This window comes from Cottoperca gobio, chromosome 15 (genome assembly GCF_900634415.1).
Source record: "Cottoperca gobio chromosome 15, fCotGob3.1, whole genome shotgun sequence".
NCBI classification, from domain to species: Eukaryota; Metazoa; Chordata; class Actinopteri; order Perciformes; family Bovichtidae; genus Cottoperca; species Cottoperca gobio.
In genome coordinates this window covers 14,064,387-14,087,865 of record NC_041369.1, presented here as the reverse complement: position 1 = coordinate 14,087,865, position 23,479 = coordinate 14,064,387, and the positions used below count along the sequence as shown (strand labels likewise).

The window sequence follows — 23,479 nt, the reverse complement described above, 5'->3', positions numbered from 1 at the left end:
GGCATATATATATATATATATATATATATATATATATATATATATATATATATATATATATATATATATATATACACAATCATATGACTTTTCATCAAAATAGAATTTACAACCTAAACCTCTTTGGTTTTCATTATCAAAATAATATATAAGGCACATAGGGAGCATTTTGCATTTCAACAGTAACACATTTCTGTGAGCTTTACAGATGCTAGTTTGTCAGAACGCTCTCAACAATGATCTACTGATTGCGTGAGTGAGCTAGTTTTTCTTGGAGATATTTTACCATGTTGACATGAGCAGCATAAGCATTCTGACCGACTATACAGGAATGTTTATTTTGAAGCTTAACAGAGTCTTGATTAGCAAAAATAATCTATTTTAACATGGCTAACCACCTATATAACACAAAACATATAAACACGACGAATCCTCAAACAAAATGAATGCCATTAAACAAAGACGACGGAAGGCAGAAGCAAGCAGAGTAAATTCTGCTTTGAATCAAACAATGTAGCTGGTGTCGTAACATTTTCCTGAGTGCAAAATCCAGACAGATCAGTCAATGAGAAAATAACAGGACAGCAAGTAGAGAGGTTGCTATGAAATGAAGAGAAGGACGCTCAACGGGCATTGCAAAATTTGAATCTGACTGAGAATATTTCTCAAAAGTCACTTTTGTAGTGTTCAACTGGAAACGGCATTATGCATAGCATCCTGACGTGAAGAAACCATTCAGTAAAACACACTGAGTAAATGTGTAATGACAAAATGCATGAGCAGCACCATCATTTGACTTAACACTTCCTGGGATTTGTTAGAAGAATGCATATTGTAATATTAGTGTCACAAGGCCAAGTTTTACTTCAAAGGGATGTCAGGTAGAAACCTGAAGAAGATCACTGCTGAACTAAAGCCAGAAGCACAGGCAGGAGTTCAAATGCTCTTCATGACTTCACTTAGTACATTTAGAAGTAAAACAAAAGCAGATTTGGCGTGAACCTTTGTGTAAATATTCTCTGCTGTGGATACAAAAATGTATCAAGTACAAAACAAGACCTCCTATGAGCGGCGCTACAACATTACAGCTCCCAACAAATGCAATAAGCAGTTTGACCAGTAGGGAGAAGCAAGTGATCAGAGATGTGTCTGGTGCCGTTTCGACAGTAGCAACGTGCACAAGCATTTTCCACTTCAGTCTTTGTTGACAGTATTCATACATTCAGTCTGATAGTGAATTACTACATTTCAGTCCTTCTGTAGCAGATTGTAAAACTCAGTTTGAAGAATGGGCTTTTGAGCAGCTGAATCCCTTACACTTCAAATACTGGTACGATCGAAACCTCTGCCCAACATGTGGCCGGTTGTGGTACAAGGGAGTGATATATTTACTGTGTGAACGCCTACTAACAAGACTATTACTGTTGTAAACCCTCTGCTTGCTCTGGTTTTCCACCAGAGAGCTCAGAGTGTGTTAATATTAAACTGAGATGTTGAAACTTTGCTCAAATATAAACAGTAATTCTGGCACATCTCTGTTTTACAACACGCCACAGAATGTCAGAGAAAGTCAATTAATACAAATCGACATTTTAACATCCGCACAAAAAGGAAACTGAAAGAAAAAGTACACTATTAGATAAAAACAGCATGTTAGTGTAGCTATTAGCAGGGAGCACAACATATCAGTTTTGGTAATCCTGGCAGCCACGAGCACGCATGCGACCTTCTGTCTCTGCTCCTCCACTATTAGCAGTCAATGCTGCTCATGCTGGCCCTACATCTCCATCTTGTTGCTTTCATGCATCAGACGTTAACATAATTACAGCTAAACTCCGGGGGAAATGTCAGGATAAGGCCTTGTGTGTTTTAGCACCGATGCCAAAGGCAAAGTGATATTTGGCGTATTCTGCTGTTCAGTAGCACAGAGGCAGGACAGCAACGTCTTACATTACAAATCCTTCCTTTTTCACTTTGCTTCACCAGCTAGACATGCTGGGAAAAACTCCATTGACGGAGAGTTTGAAGAAAGAGTAAGTAGGTAAGGCAATGACAGCATGTGTTGCGCGTCCTTGTTGGGGAGTAATGAGATACAGACCTACGTCCTTAGGACCTGAAAACACGTGTGATGCCTCCGCGCTAAACTCAATAAACCCAGTGCTCTGGCTTGAATTAGCTGGTACTCATTTGGCCTCTGGACACTGCATCATCTCTCTTTCATGTTCTGTGGTAGAACTCTACTGAGAGGAAGTTCAATCAATTTGAAGTTTAAGGTTGATACGGTGTATTTGTCCTAACAGTAAGAGGTAAAGGCAAGATGTTTTTTCAGACTCACTCATAAAGGTTAGATTTAATGAGGCACCAGATCTACTGTTTGTTCTGTATGTAGTCCAAATAATGACATGACACATCACCCAATGTATCCAGACACAAAATGACAAATGTGTGCTGGGTGTGGGTCCCATGGATACTTTAAAAATAGTGTTGGGCTTGCATATGTGGGGGAGCTGATCAAACATAAAGCCACCTTAAGCGATTTTGACCCCGAGCTTGACAAGAGTATGCCGGCTGAATAAACATATGCTAAAAAGCTGCTACAATCTATGTGGAATAGGGAGTTAACTCTACTGGGATTCTTTGACATTACAATTATTTGATTTGTTAATATCAGAAATATTGCTTAATGCAGGTTTAAATGTTTGCAAAATGCAGACCGCTGCCCTGTTCCATCTCCATTATTGACTACAACCTTTGTTTACCTTTTGACACCGTTTCTTTAAATGTATTGCATTTATCCATTCTCCACTGTAACACTCACACCATCTTCTCTCAGTCTCACTTCTGCAATACTGTCAGCTCGGCTGTCCAGCAGCCTTCACTCCTTTACGTATACAATAAAAGCATCACGGCAGTCACTTGAAGTAGAAATGGTTCAAGGCCACTTATCGAGACAGGTTACAGGATCTCAGGGGGAACCAGTACATTTTCTTTGTCTGATTGATACGAGGGATAAGTTGGGAAAAAAACTTGGTTTTACACTTGTGCAATGTGCAAAATACAAACAAAGTTCTTGAGAGACCCCAAGCTCTGATGTGAGCACAAGACAAGCTGAGCTCTCCACCCCTGGGGCTGAAATAGTAGAATCCACTCTGCCAAGAGCGACGACTGCACTGGCCTGGTTCACTTCAAAGCTTCAGACAAATGCGGCTGGAAATCAATAATTAAACTCAATCGAAAACCAGAGTTTGAGAGGAATAAACAAGCCATCTGTGTGGCATCAAGATGTGCCAGCAGGCTAAAGTATGGACATGTGTTCAGGCTGATGTAGATGTGGCTGTGAGTGAGGAATGGGCCCTCCCAGGGATCCGAGTGCGTCCACCTTGTGTTCTCTCCCAGCAGGTCTCAGGGTCCCTTGAGCCAGCACCACCATGGTATCTGATGACATGCCGGCAAACTCAAAGGCAAATGTCCCGTAAAACAGCATGATGATGACGCAGAACAGCCATTCGAAGATGGCCGATGCGTGTTGTAGGACGAAACTCTCCTGACAGAAAAACACGCCACCTGAAAACACGGTTAAGGACAACAACAGCAAAGCCGTGAGAAAGTATGTGCTCACCATGCAGCCCCTGTGCTGTACTATTTGTTGACTGGAGTCTCTGCAGGTGGCGACAAGACTCAAGGAAGTCCCTGCACCGAACCAAGAAATAGGCTGTGTTCTAAATTGCATACTGACGTACTGCATACTAACGTACACGTACTGCATACTAACGTACTGCATACTATCTTACTGCATACTATCTTACTGCATACTAACGTACTGCATACTAACGTACTGCATACTATCTTACTGCATACTATCTTACTGCATACTAACGTAAGATACTAACGTAAGATACTAACGTAAGATACTAACGTAAGATACTAACGTACTGCACGCTGACGTACTGCACACTATCTTACTGCATACTAACTATTATATTATATTATTACTACAGTAAGATCATGTCGCATACTCAGAAATTCTTGCTAATCTCGTATACATCCATATCTCGTCTACACAAAATCCACATACCATGCAGAACGCACTACATACTCAATATCACATCATACTTAGTATGATAGTTTTCCGAACACAGCCATAGTCTTGCACATATTCTCTGTTGTCGACTTCAGTTTTTGTCATAAAAGAAAGCCAATAAGCATATTCCTCAAAATGTCGAGTTTTCTCAGCATTAACTGTAAGAGAACTATTTGACAACATGTCCTCTACTATGTCCATCATAAATCTTTGAATCTCCTCTCATGCATAGCTAAAAAACAAGTAATAAAATAGCCCATAACATGAAAGACAGGATTTGACATTGAATACTGTAGGGGGTGTCTCTGTCCATAAGCAGGCTGGCAGTACTACGCTCTATTCTAAAGCACTTGACAGCCTCGAAGGCTGCCATCTGTTAGTGGTGGGAAAGGATACTGAGCACCAAGGATGCGAAGGCCAGCAGGGTCATGCAGAGCCGGAGGTGGGCCACGTTGTACTCCCCCTGGGTCTTGGACAGTCGGTATGTAAGTGCTGACTGCAGGCACACAAACAACATACTGGTGGGGAAGGCGATGCCTGCTCCGACATAGTGGAGAACTTTGGAATTATCCACCTGTCATATAAAAAGAAGGAGACAAGAGCAGAGGGTAAGGGAGAAAAAGGGATTCTATTAAAATGGTAAGATACAAAGATGATACACAAAATATGCAGAAAGCACCACGTTGGTGGTGGTCTAGTGGTCTGGGTTCCAAATAGAACACCGGAAGGTTGCGAGTTCAATACGAGGGGCTTCCACCATTGTGGCCGTGAGCAAGGCACTTAACCCCGAGTTACTCCAGGGGGACTGTCCCTGTAGTTAGTTCACTGTAAGTCGCTCTGAATAAGAGCATCTGCTAAATAACAAATGTAAATATAAAAGTCAGACAGCTTCAGCATCAAGCGGGTTCTGTTCTGTTGTGTAAGGAGCCAAAGAAGAATAAGTGAAAACGAGAGGGAGATATGAAGTAAACGACAGCAGCAAGCAACACCAAAGAACGTCTCCTTTCCCCTGCTGGTCCCAAGAACGATAAGAAACAATACACAAAAGAGCTGCTCAGGAGCATGTGACTGCAGCTCCCACTGCAGGATACGTACACGCGCACACACGCGCACACACACGCGCACACACGCGCACACACGCACCAAGCTCAGATGTACTGATCAGAACAGATAAGACATTCAATGGAGTATTAACTAAAGCTAGAAACACATCTCCAAGGAGTAGACTAATTTAGGCAAATGACAAAGAATTGCTATTCTTGGCTGATGATGAATGGTTAAAGTTTTGTAGTGTTTGGAATAACAATATTCCTCTGCTCCAAGTAACTCTTAGGGATCATTAGAGAAATTGCCCAGAAGTTATTTAGTTTTGGCTTCTAAGCCATTTGTCCATTGACCTGGCGAGTACATACTGAACATTCTTGTGCAGTAAGCCAATCCTTGAAGTGCCAAAGTAAGATATCCAGACAATTCAATATGAAAAAGCGCACACAGCAATTACAGTCTTTTCTTAGATCGGCCTGGAAGATAAATCACAGCACCCCTTACACATTGTTCAAAAGGTTTTGGCTCAAAAAGCAAGTCTTTTGTTCAAAATGGGGATTGTATTTCAGTATAGAAGCCTCCATAGTAAGTGGCTGTTACGAAATGATCTTTCTTCTACTGCATCACCTCTCCATTTACTGTAACTGCATCAAACTGGCACTGTGGGGGTCTGAGTGTTGTGGTACTGCCAATCTGTTACTCACTATATACAGTAATGGAAAAAACACACACGCACACAAAATAACAACAACCATGTGCTTTGTTCTCCTCCTGGCAACTTCTTGCTTTAACTGATGTTGTTTTTTGCAGAACATTACCTTGTTCTAGCTTCTCAATTGTGAGGATTTGCTTCTCGTCAAAGTAAACTTTATCTTTAGGTTTTGGAATGAGGTTCGGATAAAATACGCAGTGCTCTAGGATATTGCGATGACCTTTTTCTGATATTTTTTTTACATCAAAACAACTGATTTATCAAGAATATAACCGGCAGATTAATCAGTAAAGAAAAGAATCCCTTCGGTTCACAGTGGTGTGTATGGCTTGTGTGCTGCCTGGTGTCCCGGACTCTATCGCTAACCTGATGGCTTAATGAAGCGTTAAGCCATCAAAGTAAACCTTTGCTGCTCTACTCTATGGATGTTTGTAGTGTGCCATGACCGTGTGCTATGTGGGTTGGAAACAAAAGGTAAGGACAAAGGAAAAACTGATGGATGGTGAGAGCAGTGAGGTTTACTCTAATGTGGCAGCAGGAGCAGTGAGAAACAATGAAAAAACATGAGACATATGGGGGACGCTCTCATTATGGCTACATCAGAAACTACACACCTCTGAGCATCTGCCTTCATCCGTCACTGGTGAAATGCTATTGATGCCACATTTCAATAAACATATCTCCTTCACGGTCATTCTTACACATGATTCTGTGTGTGTGCCATGAGGGGATTTTGAATATGTGTAATGCTCGTTTATAAAACCATCTGAAAGTAAATTCTTTCACCGAGTGCTGCATTGTAAATGATTGTGTATTACAGTGATACAGGAAGTGTGCAGGGTGATAAAGAGGATGTACATGTGGGAACATGCCCAACGGACATCCAGCTTTCTGTCAGCTTTAGTTTTCATTTTCAGGAAACTGAGTCAAATGAGATGAAGTGAAACTCTTGACTTGACTTGACTTCCAACCTGCTGTACCGAACAAACGCCCGCCAAACTCTGTAACAGAAAGTGTCACCACCACCTATTGCAAAATCACCGGCGCCATCATCAAGCATGTTAAACAAGCTTTCAACTTTTACCCATGACTCCTTCAAGGCCTTAAAATAGAAGGCATTGCTTTGGACAATATTTTGATATATATGCAATGTTATGCGAAGCATTTCTCTATAGTTTTGTAGCTTTTGGTTTAGCCAATTTATGTGAAGAGCATCGGTTTGCTTTTTTGACAAAGATGACGCACAAACCAGCAACCCCAACTTCTTTCTTCTTCTATCATACAGAATACATCAAGTTAATAACCTTTTCTTACTTTCATCTCCTCCTCTGAGACAAATTGGTCATTATAAGGTAATTCATCTCAAGCCATGCCAATGCTAATCAACATAATTCAATAAAACACAACCAGACATATTTTCACTACAGTATGTGTATTTTGTTACCATTGGGCAGAGCCAGGCTAGCTGTTTCCCTCTGTTTCCAGTCTTTGTGCTAAGCTAAGCTAACCAGCTGCTGGATGTGGCTTCATATTTAAGTGGTATCGAACTCCCCCCATTTATCCCCCACCCAACATACAAATAAACAGAAATATAAAGAAGAGAGAGCGAGAGAGAGCGAGAGAGAGCGAGAGAGAGCGAGCGAGAGCGAGAGACTACTATGACATGCATATCACATTTAAATAAAAAAATACAGACATGTCTAATGTGATGCAATTGTCAGTGCGTTGCACATATCAACACTGTTTGACACTGACAGGACTCCCTTTGGATGCAGTTGGAACAACATCAACATGGCAACAGGGCTCTACTGACAGCGGGCATCATCTGTAAAGGAGCATGCAGCTTTTCGGGTCCTCTTTCTTTCTCTCCTCCTCCTGAAGGCAGCTCCTGACCTAGCCGTGTCACTCTCATTGACCTCTGTCGGGCACTGATGTGCTTTCCCATCATCTATTTATGTGCTTCTCTGCCCAAACCGTCAGACCACCTGACAGGAAAAGCCCCAGTGGCCACACCACAGCTGCGCTGCCAAAGCCTTTACGTAACTCACAGCTACAAACTGAAGCTGTTGCCACAGCTCAGTTTGTTGCCATGTGTTGTGTTTCTGGTGCTTTCACTCACTTTGATCTGTTGGGTTCATCAGCTTTAGGCTGCTGTTTTCTCTTCTGATTCCAACTTGTTTGTGGTGTTTGCCTGGGGATGCTGTGTCCATGTGTTTTGGGCTTGTGCTTCATTTTGCCGGCAGAATTTTTATTCCGTCATGTGGTTTAAACAGTTTATTCAACATCAATGACGAATCTATTTCCATCCCCTTCCATCTGAGAGCGAGAGGCTACGTTCAGGTCTGTGATTGGTTATAGATGGGGCCTCTGCTACACACACACTGTCTGCCGAGCTCCTCTCCATGCATGGCCAGACTTGATGACTCACTTCCCCCTGGCTCTTCCAGTATAATTCCTCCCAGTTCTGCAGAGCAGAGAACCCAAAGGAGAAGCGGGAAGAAGGTGAAGGCGACCTTTGTGCATTCTTAGACACATTGCCACTGCAAACCTGTTCCACGCACACACAGACCTGTAAGACGATCCTTCTTCTCAGTATTCCTCATGACAAAATGAACTTCGGACGTAAATTGTTTAACCAAGATGTCATGTCATCCTCAGAAAACATAATGTTAAGTGTGTCACTTCTAGTCACACAATAACCAAACCATCTTAAAACAATGTCTTTTTCCATTATTGATTAACAGTCAACTATGTTATAATCTATTTAAAGTTGAAGGACAAAACCAGAAAGGTAACAAATTCCTCTTTTTTTTTTTTAAATACTAAGGATGTCTCATTAAGACCACACACACACGCACACACACACACACACACACCAGGGTTCCAAATATTTAAACTTGAAGAACTTCTTTCCCACAGAACAAATATCTACAGGGAAGGAAGTCAGCTTAGGTTTCTTCTCCTTAACTGTGAGAAAGAGCAGAGCACTGGCAGCACAAACTTTAACAAACCTGACTGTAGATTGACTCTGAAATACAGGGTGTGCTTGTGTGTGCTTGTGTGTGCTTGTGGTTGAGAGGGGGGAAGGGAAGGTGTCATTAGAGGAAGATTAATAAAAAATTTATTTTCGTGACGTCAGGTGTCTTGTTTTGGTTGACCAACAGTTCAAAACACTAAAATATTCTACTTAATATGATGAAAGATCACATAATATGATGAAAGATCACAAAGAAGGATCAAATCCTCACACTGAAGAAACTGGAACCACAATTTCTTTTGCCATTTCTGCCTGAAAGATGTTATAAACAATTCATCAATCATTAAATTAGTAGTTCATTTCCCGTCCCTCGCCTCATCAATTTATCAACTAATCACCGAAGATCTGTTTCTGTTTTGTTATAGTTCAGTTTTAAATTTTCCATAGATTGTTTACTGTCACAGTCAGGGTCTCTCGCTCTCTCACATGCATGTGACACTTGGGATACTTTTATTTCCCTTGTTACTTATTTCTGCTATTACTGTGGAACATCTTTCTCATCATCTACTGTACATTTTAACGTTGCATTTCATCTGTTTGATGAAAGTGAACTGGATCAGCGTACCTGGAAGTTGCCCACCATGATGAGTCCAGCGGCACAGATCCAGCCTGTGGAGAGACTCGCCGTGTTGAGAACACAATTTTGGTGCTTCTCAATGACGTGTGCATAGCGGAGCAGCACAATCACCATAACTACAGAATGAAAGAGACATAAAACAGAGAAGACAAGTCAGTTATTTGTGGTTCTGATGATTAACATCAAATCACTGCTGTAAGAAAGGGGAAACAAATTCTGCTTATTCTGGAACAGTAGCCTGCACACTGATATTGTGTGTTATTATTTCACAGTGCCTTGGCTTCAATTTAATTCAAACACTAGCACACCTTACTTAGCCAAAAAACACAAGACTTCCTTGGAAGCTGATTAAAAGGGCAGGATATGGCGGGAAAGTGAGAACGCTGGAATGGGTGGGGGTTGATCCAAATCTTGCATAAGAAGGGAAGGTGAAGGGAACGAAGTACAGTGTATGGGACAGATGACTGCTGATGTGCTAATGGGCTGTGACTGGGGGTATTGTTAGTGCACCGAGGAGCTGACCCCCGCTTGGTTTCTCTTTGTTAGCTCCTCACGGCTGGTGCTTGACGAGAGCTGACTGGGCTTGGTGAAAGCGGGGCATAGGGGGCGAGTGGGAAAGAGGAGGCTGAGAGAATTGGAGGGGACAAGGAGCCCCTCATGTCTTGACCTGAAGCCCATATATTTTCTTAGAGACTAAACTGTTGTCTTAAATCTGTCACCATCTGTGTAAGAGACAGGCTTTAAGACGGTCTGCTGCTGCCAAACGAGAATAAAAATGGAAACCGTGGTCACGGAGAGGAAAGAAAAACGTCAGTGCAGGACTTAACAATGTCAAGCTTTGTCTCCATGAGTCAGGGTTTGGACACGCTGTGGTCTGTCTGGCTGTAAGCCAGCGTCTCAATGTGGACACTACTGTCACATAGTTAAACGTGAAATGTTGAGCTGTTCTGTTAGTACAAAAATGTTAAAGTTCATGACTTTCTTCTACTAACCTAACAATTACATTTTGCTTGATTATGTGGATTTTTCACAAAACACAGCATGTAAATAAATGATTGACATTTTGCAAACAATCAAGAATTTCTTTTTAAATGACAACCCTACATTTAACATGCAGTGTAAAAATAATTTGTTTATTTAATAGGGACCAAACAGATAAACATTTTTACATACAGATAAGCAAAGCAACAGATGAATGTATACATCTACCTGAAGCTAATGTAATAGAGATCATCGTGTAACATTATAAAAATGTATATAAATGTCATTTGTGCTCAGATCCGACCTTGTGAGTCAGTGTTCCCTCAGCACTAAAATCATCTTGGCAAAGTGACTTCAGTTACAATCATGGAAAAAAACAGCAATGTCTCCAAGCTCGGAAACTATTGTGTGTCTCTTTTTTTTTATGGAGTAGACACTGCATTGCTGAAGGGACAACAAAGTCAACTGCAGTTTATTTCACTGGACTACGGCGTCTCGGTCTATCTGTTGCAGACGGGTTGGCTGTGGATTTTCTCTATTTAAACAAATTTCAACATCATTACAAATGAGCATGCTTGAACTTGCTGGTATTTCCTAGTTAGTCTAAAATGATGTAAGCTAGGCCTGAAGGTTAAAGACATGGAAGAACATTTTGCTCTATGAGGAAATCCTTCATGTTTAGCATTTATTTTGTGCACTGTAAACTTTAAGGCACATTTGTGAGCGGTGTTTTGTGGCATATCTTTTTGAGGATGCATGTCATGATGAGGGGTCACAGAATAAAAGGTTACATGTCTGATGAGTACACAGCATAGCTGACGTCCACCAGGCTTCAGGCAGTCAGGACAAGCTGATGACAATCAGTACAAGCTGATGTGGTAAATGTACTGCATTTACATAGCGGCGTTCTACCTTACCAGACAAAGTACTTCACAATTTGCCTCTCATTCATCCATTCACACACACACATTCATACTCTGATGGTGGCGAAGCTGCCATGCAAGGCGCCGGCCTGCCCATCGGGAGCAACTTGGGGTTCAGGGTCATCCTCAAGGACACTTTGACATGCGTACACTAGGAGCCGGGGATCAAACTACCAACCTTGTGATTAATGAAATAACTACACTATATTTAGATCAAATGTAATTGTGTTGTCATTAATAGTTAACATAATACCAGTGTCCCTAACCAATGGTAAATGAGCTTTTCCAATCTTTGCGACCACTCAAAGTGCTATACAACACATTCATACAAAGCGCCACATGCTCATCACACCCACACACCACCGTTGGCCAAGGACACATCGAGAACCACGACCCTCCGACAGGTGGACGACCACTCTGCCTCTTGAGCCACAGTCGCTAACACTGGACAAGCTTTGGTCACCTTCCTCTCCGGATCTTACTCCTTGTCACTGTACTCAGGAAGCCCAGGGAGGGAAGCAGGGTCTTGGCCCGAACCCACCGAGCTTACTCTTTCATGGAAGTTACCTCTCAACAACATGGACAGACTCTAACGGATGTACAACCCTGCTGTCACAAACACAGACTTGCTTTTGCATTCACACATAGACGTGGACGAACAGTGCAAGTGCATAATCCTCACAGGTAAATAAACCCTGCTGTCCCCACAAGTAGATATGTTTCAACCCAAATAACCGGCTGCATTCTCCCACAGGAGGCAGGCTGAGAAAGAAAACATGCATCGTCTTTGAAACATTGTGTGTGTACACTGGCATAGAGGTGGGAACTGCCTGGGATAGAAACAAGAAGTATAATTATGAGGCAATACACAGTTCAGGGAGTCTGTCTTATCCCAGATAAAAGCGAACCCTTGTGCCAACTGTAGCAGGCACAAAGTGAGACATAAATCAATAGGCTAAGAAGCTAAGCACTGATTATTTATAATAGCCTCTTGTATAGCTACATGCCACATCAACTTAACCTACTTCACTGGAGCAATAAGAACTTACTTTACAATAGGTATTAACATGCAGCATGTGCAAAATTTGTATAATTTCCTTTATCATTGCCGTGGCTATTATCATTTTAGTCAGATGTGAACAGTTGTAGTCTGCTGGGGTGGGACTGGGTGGTGGGATGGATTGGGAGGAGGAGAGAACAGAGGGTTGGGAAATGGGAGGGATGTTTTATGCTCAATATATTATGTGGTGATTTTGTATTAAGCCTACCTGAATATTTAGAAAGAGATGTTTTTAAAAGGAAAAGACAAAGAAGCTGTAAAGGCAACCAAGATTTAAGGAGAACATTAAAGCACTAAAACCACCTGTGGAGATGGTCAAAGATCAATTCAACCAGATGTAAATGCAACTTCAATAACATCTATATATAGTGTAGTTATTTCATTTTCCTGCTGCCATGGAAACCTCAACCACTATTGATAATAGTAATAATACAAGGCAGGCAGATTGCACTAAGAAGTGTGTTTCAAACAGGTTACTGTGATGTTACATGCCTGTCAGGTCACGGTCATAAAACTGATGGATAGGGAACAAGTGTGCTTAAAGTCACAATCTACGGCACATGTTTAGGAAAGGAAGAACAGGTCATATTTCTAGATTCCGGACACATTGACTTTTTCATTTGTAAACCAGACTGTCTAAATTGAATGAAAAGTTACAACAGAATTACACCTAAATTGAGTCAGACATGACATGTCATGAGTCAACAGTGGAGACAGGAAATCTGCAATACTGTGTTGCTTTTGTTTGGCTTTAAACCCTAAGAATTCACTTTGTTTGGCACATACAATGTTTGGTTGCCACATAACGTTTTCTATTCTATAATGTGTCTGCATTTGTGTACACATAATGGCACAATCACAGTGTAGCGCTTAGCCTACCGCTCTTTTTCTACATCTATGTACACTAGGTCAACAGACTGACCTACCACGGCTACCTGAGCAGATTTTCACACTTAGCTGCAACAGTCTGGTCCTTCCCAGGATCTCTCAAGCACAGTATAGCATGTGTAGTCTCACTCCATAAACAAATGCACTCATACACAGAGAAAGGCTCTTCTATTCTTGTCACAGGCAAAGACCAGAACTGTAATTTGGATGTCAACAACATACATCTTATTTTATATCTACAAGGATCATTGTATCATCATGGATTTCTCTCTACAGTCCAGAGTCGGCCAATCAGACACAGGCCTTAAAGTTAACACAACATGTAAAAAGCTCATTCCCTTCTTTTATATCATGCGTGTTTTCCTTGTGCCTATGAAAATACTCACTCACCATGTTTGTGTGCAATTCTGTATGAAACCATTCGGAAACAAAGGTTGTCCTTTCTCCCTCCCCTTTCATTCAAAATGACCACATGCAAGGTTTTCACGGGCTCTTGGCGAGTGTGTTTGTAGGGTTTGCACGAGATCAACATTCTTCTGAGGGCAACAAAACTAACGCTACTCTGAAGTTTTAACATAAGCAACAGAGTTTAGTATCTCTCCTGCTGATGTAGTTTGAGAAACACATTTGATTATAATCAATCTCTCGTGAACAAGCCTAAAGACCCATGTTTTTAACAAAGCATGTTGCTAGACTTTAACCATCCATCTGTTGTCTTGTCTGTCTACCAAATGTGTTTTTATGTATATTCTGCTTCACCTTTTTTTTAACTCCGTAGCACTTTGAGTTTTGTTTACTCAAATGAAAAGTGCGCCTATAAACACAATTGATTATTATTAAAGAAAAGTGATGGCTCTCTTGTATCCCTCTATCCTTTATTTATGTCTTCATTTAACATATGTTGGATATTAAATAGAACTTAAAACTATTAGTTGAACAACATAAATTCAACTGTTTGGATATTTGATTAAAATGTAAACATTTGTTTGTTCCAGGTGTGTGTGTGTGTGTGTGTGTGTGTGTGTGTGTGTGTGTGTGTGTGTGTGTGTGTCCTTACCCATGAATGAGCCCGTGCTGCAGATAAGGCTGAAGAAGCAGCTCTCAGGGGGAAGAGTTCCACATTTACTGCAAGAAAGAGTACACAGAAATAGATACTGTGAATCAACTGACTCACACTAGACCGCAACAGTACCACTAATTAATTTCTCGTGTTGTGCAATATAGCATGTTGTTAGAGATGTATTTCTGCTCATGCAATAAGGAAGGGGGTGGGGGGCACGCTTCCTCACATCCCACCATCAACCCTTTGACTGAATGTATACTCTCTTCCAGGAATGGGAAATGTTCGTAGGAGGGGAGGGCAGGAGACAGTCAACACAGGCCGTCTGTGCCCGAGTTCCTGCTGCCTACAAAGCCAAAGCCTTCTCAGCTGACTGCAGTCACACACATTCTTCAGCACATTGATGAAAACGTAAGATTCAGCAAGTTAATTCTCTCACTCATAAGTTTTAAACTATTTTGATTGTATTTCGCATTTTGATGGAAGATTATGTTGATGTAGTCAGACTTTAGATTTCATTTGACATTGTGTGATTTCATTCAATTACTCACCGACTACAACAGCATATTATATCTAAATATATAGTAATATAGCTTGAAAATGTGCAGCTCTTCAACCTTCCCAACTACACTGTAGATTAAACAACAGCAGCAGCACCGCATTAGTAAAGAATAACGTTGCAACATTTAGACATCTCCTAGTTTCTCAGTTAACATGTAGTTGCACATATAGTTTGAGGGCTACTCAATATTTCTGATTACATAATCGTGCTCATTGCTTTTAGATTAAGGTAAAAGCAGTTATTTTTTTCCTCCAGATTTTATAAACAAACCAAAGTATTAACACTCCACAATTGGCCTTTGATGTTAAAAGCTCAGTTGGACAAAAAGCTAAACAAAAGAGCGGGAGTGTCTTGATTTCCTCCCAAATGTAAGCCGACGCCTCTGTGTGTGTGTTTACTTGGTAAAGTGCAGACCCATGCTTTGCCTCTGAACTGCCACGGTGGCAGACAGGATATTTCAGCCCCGAGTTATTTTCAGAATGCACACGCACGCACATGCACACACACACACACACACACACACACACACACACACACACACACACACACACACACACACACACACACACACACACACACACACACACACACACACACACACACAGGCACACTCAGGAGAACTGTCTCCTTCAAGCTCACTCGCTTTTTATCAACAATGTGCAGACAGGGGTCATGTAAAACAATGGGACAGTGTTCCTGTTTTTAATCACCAGACAGAAACCAGAAACAAAGAGACAGAAAAGACACCAGACCCAGAGTGGGAGTCTCACTGACCTGATGAGAGGTACATTGTCTAGCGTGCAGCACAAGGTCGGCCCACTCTGCAAATACAGATCCTCTTCACATGACTGGTTGTACAACCTGGAACATCAAACATGCATGCACATGTGAGCACACACATACCAGATGCTAAATGAATGTTAAAAGACACACATATGGAGCAAAATCACATATATTTGGAGTTGTGGAAATACCAGTACATCTTAAATCCCGCTGCGAAATCACCAATTGCCAAATTTCTTATTCAAAACCAGAACCACACACATATTACGGATTATAATTATCACAAGTCTTACAATGTCGGAAAATAATTAATTAATTTGGGATATAATGAACAATTTCAATCTTTAGATTACAGCACAGTAACAGCAACAACAATATTTTGTGCGAGGGCTTGTTGTGGGGTCACAACCAGGCTTTCTTTTGTTTCTAGGGTTGCTGAGTCAAAGTGGCAGAGAAGCACCGTGTCATCAAATAGTAGCTCTGCTGGTAGAAAATTAACCTCAGCTTGTCCAAAAAAAAAACAAAGGATCCAGAGGAATAGTCGGTCGCTCACTGACAGTGCGAGAATTGAGAAAAATAACTATTCAAATCACAGTTTAGATCTTTGTTAATGTAGTGTTAGTGTGTCTTTGGATCATTTGTGAGGTGAGTGACTAGGAAATGATCCCGTTACTTAATGTACCAACGGAGCCAAAAGCCTGGGAAGAAAGTCAGGGACCATGACGAATCACCAGATTGCAAGGGATGATTTTGTGAGTGTGTAGGGATCAACCGAGGGATTAAATACAAAACACAAGATAGATTAAGCAATTTACCAGTTATCCACAGGGCAGACATGTTGATTGTACAGGGCCATGGCGTACCTAAAAAAAGACATAGTATGATTAGCCAAAACAAAAAGGCAACAATGATGGTATAGTGTGAGCTTATTTCATGATTACAGTGTCATCCCAAATGACTTGAGAAATAATTCAGAATAACATATTTAGAACCAGAACCAATGCAACATCCTGATAATACAGGACAGTGCAGTCCTTCGGCCACCTAGGCCTGGATTTAACTACCAAAATGTAATTTTTTCACATCCTGCCAGCCTGACCTACTGAGTTGTACCCGTTTGTTCAACTTGTAAGACCAGACGATCTGACATTTGATTGTTTTTTATCATTGTATCTGGGACTCAGAGGGCAAAAGAGAGAAAAGACTGGTTTGTGTCAGTCAAACTGGTTTGATAACTGCTGAAATCCAACAGTAGTGTTTATTTTGTCAGGTCACTGACCAGCCACATCCGCAGAGAGGTCAGTGGCCAGAGGAGCCACGACCCATACTGTACTTCAGATAAAATACTTAGATGTTCGTTTTAGAGTCAACATGCCCCACAGTACACAACTGAGGAAACACACTTGGGCGTATATTAACTTATTGCAGATACATTGGTATCTGTGTATATGTGAGACACCAGAGAGCACTGAGCATTTGACCTTTTTAACAGTAAAATGCCCATATTTGTATGTTCACAAATCAACAACAAAAAGTAACAAATGAAGGATCGGTACCAAAATTGTTCCTTATGTTATGAGTTTATGTAAATGTGCTATCGGCTGATATATTATTGTCTGTCAAACATTGAGATCAGTATCAGCCTCAGAATAGCTTGGGCTATGAATAAAAACCTGTCTTTGAAGTAAGGAATGTACAATTAGGCTACAATGATCATAAAGTTGTGACCATGATTATTAACTGTCCAGAGACACTTGATTGTCACCTCTTTGACCATTTTCAGCAACTAAATGATATTGAGGTTGCATTGAAAGAGCAGATTTGTTTCTACCAGTGAGTGAGTTGTTTTGGGCGGATGAAATACCCGTGAATGTCTCACTTTTAGATATTACTGCTTTGGGACTTAGGCGTCAGGCCTTTAAAACATGTACAGCTCAATTGTATCGGTTCTGTCCTACATGTCCAAGTCATATGGAAAAGCAGCTGTAAATATGCAAAACTCTGTCTGCGTATAAAATGGCAGGTTGCACAGCTCAGTATGAAGCGCAGAGGGAAAGAAATGATAATAGTTTAAGTTTTAAAATATGCCAAAGTCTGCTTTTAAATTGTAAAAACTAGAATTAAGATATACAATTTTGCATGATCATTTTTAAGCTCTAATTCTGGGTGGACTTCTCAAAGGGGGAAAGTGAAGCTCTGGAAGGAAACGCAATCGTCACCTTATCCCCTCGTTAATCATATTTTGAACTGCCTGCATAAATGGAAAGACAGTCGGAGTCAGACACAGGGAGTCAGAGACTATCTGACCGGATTTGTGAAGCAGTTCACTAGGAGGTTAAGTGCCCATTACAAATGTTTCCAGGGCTGATACTATCATAACCCGTCTTTAAACAGCAGAGACATATCATTAAGACTCACACACACACCTGCTACCCAGAAAACACGCACTCAGCGCACACGTACACCATTTATGACAATATTTATTGGAAGCAATACATATTTTATGTGTGACAAAGACTCTGGTCTATATCATTTCCACAATACCATATCGGTGATCAAAATCCGAGTGTCAGAATTTGGAGTGCCAGGTCTCATGCTGTAAAATAACTAATGTGTAATAAACATAGAGTACCACAGAGTTATTTAGTTAGTTATATTATTGCTGTTGGTACATAGCTATGAAATCAGGGCAATAAGTCCCCCCCACTAGCTACTACAGCATATGCTTATAATAGTCCTGTATTAATTCACTACTCAATACATTTTTCTTCTACACCACACGGTATAGAAGCTTGATCCATGAAAGCTTATGTTGAACATTCAATTGTGTGGTATCATACAATTTCATCCATTTGCATTGTTTTGCACACTAAGAGGGATCGACCACAAAATCCCACACACGGTCAAATTAAACAACAATCATTACTATGACAGCCAATCTTGCCATTTAATTACGATAAGATTTTAAGACAATTAAGAGCGCTAATTGCTGTAATAAAAACCACATTTTGGAGAATCTATTTCTGGCTCATCTTCCTTATCTTCACAAGTCTTAAGTGTGAGCAAGCCAAGAGCAGAATTTAATTTGTAAATATTTTCTACCGCTATATGTGATCGGTAAAATGCACGTCTGGTATTGACTTACTGCTGTAGAGAGTGGCAACATTTGGTTGGCTGGTTATTGTTTGGCATTAGGCTATGTGAATCACCATGTGAAAGTCATATACGCCAGATGCTGCTCTTGTATAATGCAGCGAGGAAACCCACTGGTGTGAGTGGAATATGGCCGTCAGGTAGAAAGCTTCCAGAACTCCAACCCAATGACAGCAAAAAAACAAAAACAAAAGAAGCAATTTACAAGAACTAGAGGATTACCAAGGGACTTCATTAAAAACACGATAGGGAAAGTAACTGCAGTCAGCTGAAGTGACTCACATTTTCCATAACTTTTGGGGCACAAATATTTGGTCAGCTTCCAAAGCTAAAATAGCAGCAGTACCGTTCTGGGACGTTTCTAAATAGCGTGGTCTGTTTTAGCGTTTGTGAAACTAAACTAGTGCATTTTGTGCTCGGATGAGGCTTAGTAATAATAGGTTTGTTTACATAATTAGACCTCTATCAAAGCTCAGCAGTGGTTGTAAACTGTAATTGCAAGCCTGTGAGCAATATATAGGAGGAACAGACCATGTTGTTGTATTTAGGATTAAACATGGACTTTCACAAAAGGACAGTGAGAATTCCCAAAAAGATGTGCAAAAATAACCAGAAACCACAGGAAAGGGTGTGATGCACAAACTATGAATTCATTTTAGCAGTATGGGCCAGGCTCCAGTCGTTTCTCTGGCTGGTTGCTGTAGCGCCTAAATTGTACAGTATTTTAAAACTAAAACTAAATATACAGCTTAAAAACTATTTAAAATGTCTACGACAAGAGGTACTCCTTAGGGATATAGTGGAGCAGAGCCACGCTGACGTTTCAACCTAATTGCTTAACTCATAAAAGGTCAGCAAAAGAATCAGAGCCAAAACTCTGCCTCCACACAGACCTTTCGTACACTGGGCATGGCCTCCAGATGTTAAGTAAAAGTTCTGCTTACGCTCTCTCTGTATTACTGCCTTCTAATATTTACCTTACTCCCACCCATTCACCCACAGAGAAGGAGTGAATTACGCAACATGTCACATCCTTTGACATTCCACCAGTCTGGAAAAGGACCCTTGACTGCTCTTAGAAACAAGGCGCCCTTGTCAAGGTAACGGGAAGGAAACGGGTTTAAAGGGACTGACAGTCAGCAGCATTTGGCATCTTAGCTCAGATCGACTTTCTACCTCAGAAACAAATGTCAAAACAAGCAAAAAAAAAAACTGCACGTTTGGTCCCACTCTGAAGCATACGGTCTATGGTCTAAAGCAGCATTAACAGCTCAACTGTGTCTTTTCTGCAAAGCCCGGTACACCTGAATACACACTTCTGATTAGACACTGAAGCAGCCATGTTCACAAGCACTAATTGGTGTCAAGGTCTCAGCTTTGGCATCTGATTAGACTGCAGACTCCCCACGCAACTCATCATAGATATAGACTACGACAATCTGGAATTAGGCCATCTGTCTCTCTCTCCCCTTTAGGGTTAGCATTCCTCCTCCCAAGATAATAACAGAGCAGAGTGGAGAAAGCTGTCAGCTCAAAACACAACAAGAAGGTAATCACTCTTTTCTCTCCAGTACATCTGCTCAGATACAATACTGCAGATAGATGAACTGCGATCCTGAACGTCCTTCTTTTAAAAGAAGGGTGATAATCCAAGATCCTTCCTGGAGAGCGTTAAAGCACATGCAATCGCCATGACTCCCAGGAATTCAGGGTAAATATGCAGTGTTGCTCTCCTGGAGACAACAAAGGCTGAGGTATCAAAGGTTTTTGCTTCAACAAAAACAGATTTGTAATTTGTTAGAATATGGCCTGGGTATCACTATCACTGTATTCTATGTGAAATTTTCAATATAATGACATTTCTGTTTTATTTTTATGTACACTGCGATATTTAATAAGAAAGAGATGCAAAAGTACTTATGTGAGTTTCATTGCATTCAAAACTAATTAGTCAGTGTCTATGCAAGCAGTACAAGTGTGTGTGAAATCAGTTTTTATGGTTCTATTAGGCAGTAAAATAGATTATATAGCGTACCATATTGGGCCAAATGTGTTTTATTACACAATGGCACATGGATACACCGTGTGAACTGTGTGAATGGTCAAACACGTTTCTGTTGAAATCTTGTGGCCAACAAAGCAGAAATGAAACTAAGATGTATCTTACTTTTGACAGACGGTTTAGCAGGAAGAATTACTTTTGAATCAAAGGTATGTATCATCCTCGACGTAAAAGAAAACCTGCACTGAGCATCACTCACTACCAAGGCAGCAGACAATTTTACAAACTATTTCAGTCTCATCTGACTTGAAGAGTTCGTACTTGATTTTGAGCTTTAATGAATTTTACAGTTTTATACTGCCAAAGAAATGTAATACTTACACAACCCATATCCCAGTGATGGTCAGAACTGGGAGGCTAACAGGCAGCATCATCCAGAGAGACATCCTCCTTGAGCAGCCCCTTTCTTCTTTTTCCTCTTCGGCCAGCCGAGCAATATCTGCTCAAGTAGTACTAACATTTAACTGAGTGTGACTGACATCTGCATTGCCACCGACTGATTCATTTTCTTGAAGATGGAGGATGGTAGTTGGACAGGTGTGTCCTTTTAGCTGGTGAATGAGAGGAGGGGGGGAAGTGAGTTAGGTCAGGATCATTCACCTGATCAGAAAGCAATCAGCATCCAAACTTGCCAGTTAAAGTAATCTGAGTAAGACTCTGTAGTCAGGGTTTAAGTAAGTGATGCTCACAGCAAATATAGAAGGCAGTACATTACAAACAAAAACACCTGTAATGCAAATACAAAATCAATACATACAGCTTTAGTGAAGCTTTGGTGTATTCTTATTGAGTTTGCTTCCACTATTTTGGAGCTGTACGATGTTGTACTGGAGTGATGAACTTGTCTAGTAGTTAATCTTATTAAATAGTTTTTTTAAACGTTGTTTGAGGAACTTTTACTTGTTTTACTGGTTGGTTTAATAAGGGTGATGGCTTGCCTTTATAATAAGTTATATGCAGTGGTGGAAGTGCATATTAATTTAAGTATTTTACCAGTAGTACCAGTATTTCCATTTTATGGTACTTTATACTTATACTCCACTACATTTCAGAGGGAAATATTGTGCTAATACACAATATAATCAATACATTTTGAATATTTTGAATTTGAACATGAACACATTATTGAATCAATAACTGTTATCTAGTAATATAATATATATTTGAGTCTGAATGGGTTCTTTATATTGAGTCCTTCCACTTTTGGTACTTATGGAGTATATTTAGATACTCATACTTTTGTACTTGAGTACAATTGTGAATGCAGGACCTTTACCTGTAACAGAGTGTTTCTACACTTTGTAATTTTACTTTTATTTGCATTTTACATCTAATGTTTGTTAGCTTCATCCCTTCTCATGGCACGTAGTAAAAGCTGCTCACCTTCAAGTTTCTAGCTAGCAAAACGACGAACATCAAAAGCAAATATGTGACCACTCACCTTCTGCCTCTCTGTTAGCTAGCAAGTTTTTGCAGTTTTTTGGTAACTTTGAGTACGCCGACCTGTCCTCCACACCTGTAGTAGCCCAAAACTATTCCACACACGCGGGACACGATGAAAGCTTTTTTTTTTAATATAAAATCCTGTCTTTCATTCCCGAAAAACGGAGGTCCCGATAGCCGTTTTTCGCTATGAATTGGAGAGGGGGAGGCTCGCTCTCACAAGCAGTGGGTCTCGTTGCATCGCCGCCACGAGACACTCCAGAGTATCCAGCTGTTTGACTCCGCCCCCCCCCCCAAACCTGCAGTGGCAGTGTACATTGGATTTAAATTTGATGGCGCACCAGGTGGGCGGATCGGTGGTGTCGAAAGCAAAATAATCCCAATAAAAGCAGTTTCATAATGTTGTGTGTAATACAGTATAAGTATGCAGTTCAAGGAAAAACTAGTGTTTTACCAAGTAGTATCAGTGTGAGTCCTTGGTAGAGGAAAGTCACATTTAATTTCTGTACATTTTTATCCATAAATGCAAATGTATGAAGACACCACCCTTATTGTTTTTTATGAGAGAACTAGCACTGTACTGCAAATCATTGAAGTATAAGAAAAAGGAAACAGCAACTGAACATGCATTAGAGTTATAAGGCTACTGTACTTTTTATTTTATTACGTTATAGTTATGTTTACATTGTGTGCTCAGGTTTCTAAAGAGCCTACTGATTATGTATCACTTGCCACTTACTGTTGTATTCTACATGTATTTAATTAAAAAAGATAAAAGATTTCAGATGAAGGAAGGGCTATACTCATTTCTCTGTGTTGCCTTATCTTCAGACAAAAAAACATAAGCGCTTGTTTTTGTGTCTTTCCTCTCCCAGTTTATCATGATGGATCGTTGTCTTCTCTCATTGTACAATCAGGCGATTCAGTCAATAAGCAAGTATGCCTACACATCTAGTGACAAAATGTGTTTCTGCTGCCCCCTGGAGCTTTAACTTGTTAATATCTGTGTCCACTAATGAGGACCGGGAGAAAGTTGTGGAAGGCAGTAATGTACAGGCCTAATATCTGGGATCAAAAATACTCTCACTAATGTCCTGTTGACGTTCATGCTTT

At 40.6% G+C, this 23,479-nt stretch overlaps 1 protein-coding gene across 1 annotated transcript; it reads right to left on the bottom strand.

The window, feature by feature from the left end:
* Positions 1-314: 314 nt before the first annotated feature.
* Positions 315-22,671, bottom strand: LOC115020401 (transmembrane protein 150A). Its single transcript, XM_029450396.1, has 8 exons — positions 22,365-22,671; positions 21,245-21,474; positions 16,524-16,571; positions 15,700-15,786; positions 14,361-14,428; positions 9,440-9,567; positions 4,478-4,655; positions 315-3,564 (listed from the first exon to the last, which is right to left on the bottom strand). The coding sequence occupies exons 2-8, from the start codon at positions 21,307-21,309 to the stop codon at positions 3,296-3,298; spliced, it is 843 nt and encodes a 280-aa protein (XP_029306256.1). The 5' UTR covers positions 21,310-21,474; positions 22,365-22,671; the 3' UTR covers positions 315-3,295.
* Positions 22,672-23,479: the final 808 nt, after the last annotated feature.

Coding starts and splice junctions, on each gene's coding strand:
- LOC115020401 (XM_029450396.1), bottom strand. CDS start 21,309: ATGTCTCTCTGGATGATGCTGCCTGTTAGCCTCCCAGTTCTGACCATC. Junction 15,787..16,523: donor GTCTGCCCTGTGGATAACTG/GTAAATTGCTTA, acceptor TTGATGTTCCAG/GTTGTACAACCAGTCATGTG. Junction 3,565..4,477: donor CTTCGCATCCTTGGTGCTCA/GTATCCTTTCCC, acceptor CCGTGTTTTCAG/GTGGCGTGTTTTTCTGTCAG.